Source organism: Macaca fascicularis, chromosome 6 (genome assembly GCF_037993035.2).
Source record: "Macaca fascicularis isolate 582-1 chromosome 6, T2T-MFA8v1.1".
Taxonomy (NCBI): Eukaryota; Metazoa; Chordata; class Mammalia; order Primates; family Cercopithecidae; genus Macaca; species Macaca fascicularis.
Window position 1 is genome coordinate 115,326,490 of NC_088380.1, and position 12,424 is coordinate 115,338,913.

Genomic DNA, 12,424 nt, shown 5'->3' on the forward strand with positions numbered 1-12,424 from the left:
GAGACCAGCCTGGGCAAAATGGCAAAACCCCGTCTCTATTAAAAATACGAAAATTAGCTGGGCGTAGTGGCTTATACCTGTAGTCTTAGCTACTTGGGAGGCTGAGGCACGAGAATCACTTGAACCCAGGATGTAGAGGTTGTAGTGAGCAGAGATTGTGCCACTGCACTCCAGCCTGGGTGATGGAGCAAGACTCCATCTCAACATAAAAGAAAGGAGTTTGGATTTTTCTTTAAATGAAAAGGAAAGCCAATGTAGTGTTTTAAGGAAGACAGTTACATTACTTTTTAATTTATTATTATTATTATTGCTACTTTAAAGAGAATGGATTGGAAAGGAGCATGAGAGTGTACCATTTGGGAGATGTTGTAATAGTCTAAGCCAGAGATAATCATAACCTTCAAAGGAGTGGCAGTGGAGACAGAGAGAAGACGATGGATTTGTGATTGGCTTTGGAGACAGAATCTGAAAGACTTGCTGATGGATTGTTCATGGAGAAGGGTGTCCTGGGATCCAAAGGAGCAGGGGAATTCTGCAGAAACACAGGGAATGTTTATTAGCAGCATTGGGGTGTTGGGAGTGAGATATAGCCAGGCTTTTGTTAAAACTAGAAGATGACAGGAAAGTTCTGAGAAGAGGTATGAAGAATTTTCTAATTATAGAGCAAGAGTTCTTGACGATACAGGATTCTATAGATAGTGGCTTGGGTTGGATTAGGAGATACTGAGGGCAATATGGGGTTGACAGAATGGCAGTATATGCTTTGAGACCTTGGACTTCCTGTAGTGACTACAGTGAACAGGGCTTTTAGGCAGGTTGGGATGTACCCTTCTGGGAGAGGAGGGCAATCTGACCCAATTGTGTGATCTTTTGGCTTCCAAGAAATCTTCTTCCCTAGGCTGCAAGGACTCCTACATAGAATTACAAAAAGTTACTGCTACAAAGCACTTAAATAATATTTATTTTTGAAGATAAAGCAAGAAGACTGTCTCCTCTCACTTTTTATTTTTTTTTGTAGCATTAATATTCTGCACATGCCATAGAATGTTTCTCCAACACTGCATAGTTTGAAGTGAAAATACTAGATGAAAAAGGCAAAGCTACATATATTATAGCCATTTAGTTTATGTTTTTAATCCATGTTTGTATAGTTTTATACTGTTTGCATCTTTGTTAAATTTTAGATTTTGAAGTAAGGACTACATTAGTTTTAAATTGCTTTGTGGTGTTAAGAGCAAGTTAGTGATTATATTTTCATATTTAAAAGTAAATATGATGGGTTTATAGGCCACACATATGTTCTGTGTTCATCATATCATTTCACAACTAAAAATGAGTCCCGTCCCTAAATAACTGTTCTCAAAGGTTGTTATTTTTTAAAAAACATGCAATACAGTGTATCAAAAACAAGATTGACAAGTCAGATCCTGGCAAGTATGTATTATGACTAAGAATTTGCTTTCTTTAGGCTGTAATTTTGCTTCAGTGCTTATGAAATTTTGATTTTTGATTACATTGGAATATTAACAGAAAGAAAATAATCCTATTCATTCACAGATCAAAAATAATAGAGTAGAAAATTATTATTGTCAGTATCTGAAACCAGACTTTGCTCATTTAAAAAATATCTTTTGGATCCACCCTATCATAGATCTTCAATATTGTTTCTGAATAGAATAATGAATACTTATAGTGAAGAGCATTCCTCTGTTTCTTTTTTTTTTTTTTTTTTTAGTATATATATGTCAGGAAATCTAATAATGATTTGTTCTTCTAGCAGTTTCTGTATGCCCACTGATCCCAAACCTACAATTATGTGCCTCTTGCTATTGAGGCAGTGTGTTGTGCCCTTTGGTGTATTGTGCTGGAAGAACTATTGAAATGTAAAGATATTTGTTAGGAAAAGAACAGGGCTATAGATAGAAATCCATTAAATGCCAGTATTCTCACAGGCAACAAAAGAACAGGTACCAAAGATTGAAAAGGAAATTTTAGAAAGGGAGGAAAACAAGCCAGGAATGTTGAAAATAGGAAACTAAGTGAGCCTCCACAAAAGACAGTTTCAGAATGAAGTTGAGTCAGCAGGATCAGATGCCACAGAGAGAGGCAGGTTAAGATGAAGATGGGACAATGTCTGTTGCATTTGACCATTAGGAACTGAAGACCATAGTGGGGCATTAGAATGGTGTGGCAGAGCAGTATTTCAATGTGCTGGAAAACAAATGAGAATTGATAAAGTGAAGACTACAACTCTTACAGAGTCCCCTAATCTTTTTCTTAGTTTTCTGTGTAGTCTCTGATTATAGAATTTTGAAGTATGTGTAGTTGAAGTTGAAGATGTTAAATATAAACCATTCATAGATCTTTACACAGTTGCCAGAAATCTATTTTTTATATTAATGTAATAATTTATCTAAAACTAAATATTTAAAGTTTTGAACTCTTAAAGCACAGCTAAATGGAAACCTTTAATGCAAATGTAAATTTTGTTTCTTTTTTTTTTTTTAGTCTTGGCTACTTATGATTCAGCAGACAGAACAACTTAGTAGGATAATGAAGACACATGCAGAGGACTTGAACTCTGGGCCTTTACACAGGCTCACCATGATGATTAAGGACAAGCAGCAGGTGAAGAAAAGTTACTTAGGTGTTCATCAGCAGATAGAGGCAGAGATGATCAAGGTTCGTTTTTCCATATTGAAGTTCTTTCTTGAAATTGTTTTCCAAATTCACTGAAATATTTTACCTTATTTGACTTTAAAAATTATGTATTTGTCATTTCCCAACAAGAAATAGGTTTATGGTCTCTAATAAGTAATATCTTATTGAACATAAAACACTGATTATAGGATATACTGTTACTATATATACTCATATGAAAGAAAAAAGAGGCTCCCAGTTAAACTATGACACAAAGCTTTATCACTTAGGCATTTTAGTTTTTATTTACTGAAATCATTCTCTGAGTCTTTTAAAACTAAATTTGTCTTATCTAATACTTTGCATAAATAAAAAAGAAAATATAGGCAAAATTACTTTTGGTATTCTTAAATTTACATATCCCTAATTTTCCCTACATTCAGAGTCTGTCTCTCTGAATGACATTTTTCAAATTATTTTTATTGTAGAAATTTGTAAATGTATAAAAGAAGAGAGAATAGTAAAATGAACTTCCACCTACCCATCACCTGAATAGTCTCTGTGTTTTCTATACTCCCACCCACTTTTTTTTTTTTTTACATTGGATCATTTTAAAGATATCATTTTATCCATAAATATTTTAGAATGTATAGCTAAAATCAGTGTTCTTGTTAAAAATGTAACTAAATATCATTAATTTGCCTAAAAATAATAATTCCTTCATGTTATTGAATATTCTTTGTTGAAATGGTTGTTGTTTAAGCTTTTATTTATAGTTGGTTGGTTTCAGTCAGGATCCAGATACCATCTATACCTTGCATTTGAATGATACTTTAAAAAAATATGTAGGTTCTCCTTCCTGCCCAGTTTTTAATAAAATGCTATTTATTTGTGGAAGAAACTAGATAATTTGCTCTATATAATTGAATTTCCTTCATTTTGGGTTTTTCTGTTAGCATCTTTTGATGTGGTTTACATATTCCTTCATCTTTAATCTTTTCTGTAAATTAGAATTTAAATCTAGAGACTTGATAAGATTGGGTCTGGCTGGGTATTTTGGGCAAGAATACATCATAGGTGGTAGTATACACTTCCTGCAGTTTTATATCGGGAGGTATATAATGTCGATTTATCTTTTTATTATGTGAAACTTGACTGATTGGTTCCAGTGTTGTCAACCTGAGCAATCGATTCAAAAAGTTTTCTGGCTTATGCCTGTAATCCCAGCACTTTGGGAGGCATGGTGGGCAGATCGCCTGAGGTCAGGAGTTCAAGATCAGCCTGGGCAACATGGTGAAACCCCGTCTCTACTAAAAATACAAAAATTAGGTGTGGTGGTGCACGTCTGTAAACCCAGCCACTTGGGAGGCTGAGGCATGAGAATTGCTTGAACATTGGAGGCAGAGGCTGCAGTGAGCCTAGATCATGCCATTGCCCTAACAGCCTGGGCAACACAGCGAGATTCTGTCTCAAAAAAAAACAACAAAAAAAAGTTTTGTATTAGTCTTTTACCAAAATAGTTTTACAAAGTTAACCAGTGAGATTTTTCTTGAATGGGGAATAATTTGAAACTCATTTATATTTATATTGTAGTTATTTTTGTTTATTCACACAGTGTCATCATCTGTGTCATCGAGAACATTGATGATACAGAATTTCTTTAAAAGGGGTTTGAGATTATTTTCCAAGTTGCTGATAACCCCTTTTGCAACGTTTTGATGCTTTCTCTTTCTTAGTCTTCTCAAATGGCAAATTTGAAGATCTGTAGACAATATCTGGTACACGTATTTTTTCCTTAAATTGCATTTAAATGGCTTTTTGACTACAGTCAAGGACTTGCAATTGTGTCATTGTTCCATAGAAATAATATCTTAATTGTATTTTTAATTACAGAACATATTTCTGCACTTACCAGGTTAATTTTTTTTTTGAATTTTAGATAATGGCAGTGTTATTCTGTATTTGCCACCCCCTTTCCCTGCTGCCTTTTTTTTTTCGAGTCAAGTTTCAGCCAGGCTGGAGTGCAGTGGTGTTATCTTGGCTCACTGCAACCTCTGCCTCCCGGGTTCAAGCAATTCTTGTGTCCCATCCTCCCGAGTAGCTGGGATTATAGGTGTGTGCCACCACAGCCTGGCTCGTTTTTTGTATTTTTAGTAGAGACAGGGTTTTGCTGTGTTGGCCAGGCTGGTCTTGAACTCCTGACCTCAGGTGATCCACCTGTTTTAGCTTCCCAAAATGCTGGAACTACAGGCGTGAGCCACTGTGCCTGGCCTGATTTGCTATTCTTTTGTTTGTTTTCACATGCTATTGAATTTAGTACTGATTTTAAAAACATATTTGTAGTTTATTTTCTATAATTGTATATTAAAGAACAACTCTGACCTGTAAGTAGTAAAGTACACATCAGTTAATACTTTGGAATTTAAGTTCTTGAGCAATTTAAATTTAAACATTTTAAAACATTTATGCATTTTGTTTCTTTGACAGGTTACAAAAACAGAATTGGAGAAGTTAAAATCCAGCTATAGACAATTAATAAAAGAAATGAATTCTGCCAAAGAGAAATATAAAGAAGCTTTAGCTAAAGGTAAGGCAAAATTTTAAAAATTGTTTACTTAGGTGATTTTTATTCTTACTATTACAATAGAAAATAATGTCAAAAACCACAATTACTTTTGCACCAACCTAATAGTTGTTTTTTTTTTTTCTGTCCATCATTTCCATCATTGTTGTTGCTTTGAACCAGGATCTGATCAATGTAAACATACTGCATTTGATTGTTGTGTCGGTAGACTCTTAATCTTTTCATCTAGAACAGTCCTCCTACTTTTTACTGTATTTTTTTTTCCCCAAGAGTACAGTTTTCTTGTAAAATTTCTCATATGCTGGATTGTCTGACTGCATTCTCATGACTACTATTTAACTTGTCCCTAATCTATCCCCTATATTTCCTGTAAATTTAAGGATAGTTCTAGAGGCTCGACTAGATTCAGGTCAAACATTTTTGACAGGACTGCTTCATAGATGACGATGTATACTTTATGTTGCATCCTACCAGGAGGCACATTAAGTTGGCTTGTCTTACTCTTAGTGCTCAGTCAAGTTTGATTACTTAAGTCAAGTAGTGACTGCCAGATCTCTCCACTGTGAAGGTACCTTTACCCCATGTAACTGATAAGTAACTGCAGAGAGATACATTGGCATGTGTGGATAACCTATCCTCCAACAACCTTCTGTCCATTGGCATCACTTGGCATCCATTGATCATTCTTGCCAGTAGCAATATTACATTAACATCCTATCATTTGTAAAATGCCTAGCAGATGACTGGGAGGAGAAAGGAGGGTTGAGGGAAGAAACAGAGAACAGTGCAAAGAGGGAATAAAAAGCTGGAAATGGGAAAACAATTCCAAAAGCTTTGCTGATACCCTTCTCTTTTTACGTTTAACTCTTTCCAAAGTCATGAACTCTTTAAGGTAATGCAGGCTTGAAGCAGTGAGCAAAGAAAGCCTCTTGCTCAGGGCTGTCACTCTAGTAAGAGGTGAATGCATTTCAGTTAGAAGTGTTTCTTGACAGCAGCATAAAATAACAGGTACTTAAATGCAAAATACACAGATTTTACCTTCCTATTGCAGGTTAAATTCTGAATACCTTTAGTTGGTTAAACACATGGTTAGGTTTAGCCATAAAACAGTTTTGTGAATCCATAAAGCTTTGTGTCTGCACTAAGTAGTATAAAGGAAATAATATATTTAAAAAATCTTTTTAATTGTATATATTAGGAAATAAATAATGCTCTGAGATTTATCTCTTAGGAGACATCCAGAGGTTTGTTGGGGGTTCTGGCAAATATGGGGAATTCAGGTACTGTTTGCCATCATGTGCCTTAACAACTCCCTTTGACTATCATCAATGCTGTTGTTGTTCGTGGGAAATAATTCTAATATGGGTTTTAGTCTGTTAATTAATTTAAAAAATCATGAATAGTGAAGGTTTGTGTCAGGAGTAACAAAGTAGTATTTAAGCTGCTGAACCTGCAGTCTGTTTTATACCATCAGGTGAGAGTGAGAGCCGAGTGGGAGGTCTTTCTGGACCAATGGTGTGCAAAATACTCAGCCTTCCTTTCTGTTTTTCCTGTGTCTTACCAGTGAAGAAGTGATGGATGATTGTGGGAATAAATTATGTTGTAAGTACCTGGGATTAGTAAGGATTAGTATTTTAGTATGTATTTGTATAGATGCTGTTTAGGTCTTTTTTTGAAAATCAACTATTGAAATTATGAGATAATCTGAGAAATTTTACCCAGACAGGATATTTGATATTAAGGAAATCTTGTTATATTATAGGTTTGATAATGAGACTGTGATTTTTTTTTGAGGTTCTCTTTATTTTTGAGGTAAATGCAGAAATATTCACAGCTGAAATGATGTGATATCTGAGGTTTGCTTCAAAATTATCTAAAGAATAGGGAGTAGGTAGATAGAAGTGTAGATGAAACGTGATTGGTCATGAGTTGATGATTGTTCAAACCAGTTGATAGGTACATGGAAATATTGAACAATTCTTTCTACTTTTATATAGGTTTGGATTTTTCCACAAAAATTATATAAAAATAAAGAATGTCACCATAAGAAATGAAGGAAACTAGACATTGGCATAGGCAAGGATTTCATGACCAAAAACCTAAAAGCAAATGCAATAAAAACAAATAGCTGGGACCTAATTAAACTAAAGAGGTTTTGCACAGCAAAAGGAACAGTCAGCAGGGTAAACAGACAACCCACAGAGTGGAAGGAAATCTTCAAAATCTATACATCTAACAAAGGACTAAAATCCAGAATCTACAACAAATCAGTAAGAAAAAACTAACAATCTCATCAAAAAGTGGGCTAAGCACATGAATAGACATGAATAGACAATTCTCAAAAGAAGATATATAAATAGCTAACAACCCTATGAAAAAATGCTCAACATCACTAATTTTCAGGGAAATGCAAATCAAAACCACAATGTGATACCTCCTTACTCCTGCAAGAATGGCCATAATCAAAAAATTAAAAAAAAAATTGAAAAAAAAAGCAGTAGATGTTGGCATGGATACAGAGCTCAGGGAATGCTTCTACCCTGCTGGTGGGAATGTGAACTAGTCCAGCCACTATGGAAAGCAGTGTGGAGATTCCTTAAAGAACTAAAAGAACTATCATTTGATCCAGTAATCCCACTACTGGGTATCCACCCAGAGGAAAAGAAGTCATACGAAAAAGATACTTGCACACGCATGTTTATAGCAGCACAATTCACAATTGCAAAATTGTGGAACCAACCCAAATGTCCATCAATAAACAAGTGGATAAAGAAACTGTAGAAGAGTATATAAAGAGTGCACCTGCCTTGCACTCTTCCCCTCAAAATCTCTTCCCCTCAAATCCCCAAAGTCCACTGTATTATTCTTATGCCTTTGGGTCCTCAGAGCTTGGCTCCCACATATCAGTGAGAACATAACTCAGGTTTTCCATTCCCGAATTATTTCACTTAGAATAGTAGTCTCCAGTCTCATCCAGGTCACTGCAAATGCTGTTAATTCATTCCTTTTTATGGCTGAGTAGTATTCCATCATATATATATATATATATATATATATATATATATGGAAAACAAAGAAATCAAAGAAAGGTCTCAGATATTTCAGTATCAGATTATTCTGAACCTATTCCTTATCATTTTATATTTATATGCTAATACATTTATGTATTAATTCCTTCATTTACACTCATTTAAGAAGATTTTCTTCTGTTTGGTAAATGCCAGAGATATAAAAATGAAAAGGATGTGGACTCTACCTTCAAGCCATTGAAAGTTGAATTTTTTTTTTTTTTTGAGATGGAGTCTCGCTCTGTCACCAGGCTGGAGGGCAGTGGTGGGATCTTGGGTCACACTGCAGCTTCCACCTCCTGGGTTCAAGTGATTCTCCTCTTCAGCCTTCTGAGTAGCTGGGACTACAGGTGCCCGCCACCATGCCCAGCTAATTTTTGTATTTTTAGTAGAGACGGGGTTTCACCGCGCTGGCCAGGATGGTCTCTTATCTCTTGACCTCATAATCCACCCGCGTTGGCCTCCCAAAGTGCTGAGATTACAGGCATGAGCCACCACGCCTGGCTGAAAGTTGAAATTTTTATAAAATCAAATTTTTACCCAATTAAAAAAATTTTCAAGCCTGTATAAAAGTTGAAATGATAACATAATGAACTCCTGCATACTTTTTACCTGGATTCACAAATTGCCAAAATTTTGTCATGACTGGGCTTCTGCTGTCTCTATTTCTGGCTCTGTCTTTCTATGTGTATATGTATGAACATATTTATATAAAGTTTTCTTTTGATGAAGCACTTGAAAGCATGTTGTAACATCATAACATTTCCTTATAAATATCTAAGCATGTATTTTCTAAGAACTATATTTTCTAACACAACCCAAGTTAGCATGCCCAAGGAATTAAACTTTGATACACTAATAAAACTAAATACATACTCTGTTTTCAAATTTATGACAAAAATGTCCTTTATAACCTTGTTTATTTTGGATCCAGGGTCCAAATAAAGGATTATATATTGTGTTAATTGCCATGTAGAAGAATTTCCCTTACTCTCTTCATTTTTTAATAGGTTTATTTTGATACAATTAACATCCAACAGCACTTATTTAAAATATTTATTTTGATAAATTTTGATATATGTACACACCTGTGAAATTATCACTACAATCAAGATAATGAACATGTCTTTCACCCCTGAAAAATTCCTGGTGCCTTTTTGTAATCCCTGTCTTCCACCTCTCTGTGATCTTCCATCTTCTATCTCCAGGCAACTACTAAACTGCCGTCTGTCACTATATAGTTTGGTTTTCATTTCTTAGAATATTTAAAAAGGAACCATACAGTACACACTCTATTTTGTCTGCCTTCATTTGTTCAGAATAGTTATTTTGAAATCTATCCATGTTGTTGCATGTACCAGTAATTCACTTTTTAAAATTGCTCATTAGGACTCTATTGTATGGGTCTACTACAGTTTGCTTATCCATTTTCCTGTTAATAGGCATTTGAGTTGTTTCCAGTATTGGGCCATTACAAATAAAATGACTGAACATTTATGTACAAATCTTTGTATGGATATGTGGTTTTATTTTCCTTACATTAATACCTAGAGGGGGAATGACTAAATCATATATTGAGATATGTTTAAGTTTTGAGGAGCCTACCAATCATTTTCCCAAAGTATCTGTACCATTTTGCATTCTTTCTAGTAGTGTATGAGTTTCCTCCACATGTTGGTAGTACTTGGTATGACATATTGGTAGTACTTGGTATGTTTCCTCCACGTATTGGTAGTGCTTGGTATGACCAGCCTTTGATCTTAGCTGTGTATCTCATTCCAGTTTTACTTTTCATTTTCCTAGTCACCGATGATGTTGAACATCTTTTCACGTGCTTGTTTGCTATTCATATCTTCTTTAGAGACGTACGTGTTCAAACCTGTTGCCTATGTTTAAATTGGGTTGATTTGTTATTACTGAGGTTTGAGAGTTCTTTATATTTTCTGCATATAAGTTGTTCATTAGAAATATGATTTATAAATATTTTCTTGTAGTTTGGGGCTTATATTTTTTAATGTTGACTTAAGTACAAATATTTGTAGTTTTGAAGAAGTCTAATTCACTTATTGTTTCTTATATGGATTGTCTTTTGGTGTTGTATCTAACAAATATTTGCCTAACTTAAGGTCACTACGATTTTGCGCTTTCTTTTCTTCTAAAATTTTTATAGTTTTAGCTTTTACATTTAGGTCTGTGATCTCTTTTGGCTTAATTTTTGTGCATGATGTGAGGTAAAAGTTTAAATTTATCTTTTTGCATGTGAATATTCAGTTTTCCCAGCTCCATTTGTTGAAAAGACTGTCCTTTCCTTACTGAACTGCTTTGACATCCTTGTCAAAAATCAATTGACCATATATGTGCGAGTCTATTTTCCACCGACCTGTTTGTCTATCTTTATGTCAGTACTACACTGTCTTGATTACCATTATGTCTTAGTCAATTTGGGCTGCTGTACCAAAATACCATAACCTGGGTGCTTAAAAACAACAGAAATTTATACCTCACAGTTCTGGAGACTGGAAAACCTAAGATCAAAGCACTGGTAGATTTGATGTTTGGTAAAGGCCTGTTTTCTGTTTCATAGATGGTACCTTCTCCATGTGTTCTCACATGGTAGAAGGGGCAAATGAGCTTCCTTAGGCCTAATTTATAAAGGTACTAATCCCATCCTTGAGGGCTCTACCTTTATGATCCAGTCACCCCACTAAACACCCGACCCCCTAACACTTTGCAGGTGTTAGTATTTCAATATATGAATTGTAGGAGGGGCACACACATTCAGACCATAGCACTATAGCTTTATAATTCTTAAAATCTGATAGTGTTAGCTGTTCAACTTTGTTCTTCTTTGAAGTTGTTTTGGATATTCTAGATCCTTTGCATTTCCATATACTTTTTTGGATCTGTGGATAATTTCTGTAAAATAGCCTGCTGGGGTTTTGATAGGGATTGTATTGAACTTAATAGATCAAGTAGGGGAGAGTTGACTTAACAATGTTGAGTCTCCTAATCCATTTACATGGAATGTTTCTCCGTGCAAATCTTACATTTCTTTTATTAAAGTTCTTTCTGGCCGGGCGCGGTGGCTCAAGCCTGTAATCCCAGCACTTTGGGAGGCCGAGACGGGCGGATCACGAGGTCAGGAGATCGAGACCATCCTGGCTAACATGGTGAAACCCCGTCTCTACTAAAAAATACAAAAAAAACTACCCGGGCGAGGTGGCGGGCGCCTGTAGTCCCAGCTACTTGGGAGGCTGAGGCAGGAGAATGGCGTAAACCCGGGAGGCGGAGCTTGCAGTGAGCTGAGATCCGGCCACTGCACTCCAGCCTGGGAGACAGAGCGAAACTCCGCCTCAAAAAAAAAATAAAATAAAATAAAATAAAATAAAATAAAATAAAGTTCTTTCTTTATTTTTGGTGCTATTGTGGATAGTATTGTTAATTTTATTTTTGGATTGTTCATTGCTGGTGTATATATATAAATACAATTGATTTTTGAATATTAACTTTTATCCTGTGGACTTACTGAACTTGTTTATTAATTCTAGTAGACATTTATTTTGTTTTGTTTTGTTTACATGGTGTCTTGCTCTGTCGCCCAGGCTGGAGTACAGTGGCACCATCTTGGCTCACTGCAACCTCTGTCTCTCAGGTTCAAGCAATTTTCCTGGCTCAGCCTCCCGGGTAACTGGGACTACAGGTGCCTGCTACCACTCCCAGCTAATTTTTTGTATATATGTTTTTTTTCCAGTAGAGATGGGGTTTCACCATGTTGGTCAGGCTGATCTCAAACTCCTGACCTCAAGTGATATGCCTACCTCGGCCTCCCAAAGTGCTGGGGTTACAGATATGAGCCACTGTGCCTGGCCTCTAGTTTTTAAATATGAATTTCTTAGGATTTTATACTTATAGGATCATATTATCTATATATAAAGACAGTTTTACTTTTACCTTTTCAATCTAGGTGACTTTTTTTTTCTTCTTCTTTTTCTTTTTCTTGCCTGATTGCAGTGGCTAGATCCTCCAGTATAATATTGAATAGAAGTGAGAGGAGCAAACAGTGTTGGCTTGCCTTGTTCCTGAACTTAGGTGTAAAGTATTTATTTAGTCTTTCACCTTCAAGTATGACGTT

General features: G+C 35.4%; 1 protein-coding gene across 16 annotated transcripts in view; it reads left to right on the plus strand.

Moving 5' to 3' along the window:
* Positions 1–12,424, plus strand: part of FER (FER tyrosine kinase) — a 439,449-nt gene that overhangs the window by 82,150 nt on the left and 344,875 nt on the right. For 14 of the 16 annotated variants that reach the window (XR_012413997.1, XM_015451752.3, XM_065545841.2 and 11 more), the window contains 2 exons: positions 2,509–2,682; positions 5,128–5,227. Coding sequence is in view for 15 of the 16 variants with exons in the window: in XM_015451752.3 (XP_015307238.1) it covers positions 2,509–2,682; positions 5,128–5,227 (274 nt within the window). In the remaining variant the exon portion in view is untranslated. Of the gene's footprint in view, positions 1–2,508; positions 2,683–5,127; positions 5,228–6,698; positions 6,827–12,424 lie in introns of all 16 variants that reach the window. The other 2 variants (XM_073994008.1, XM_073994007.1) reach the window with 1 other exon arrangement.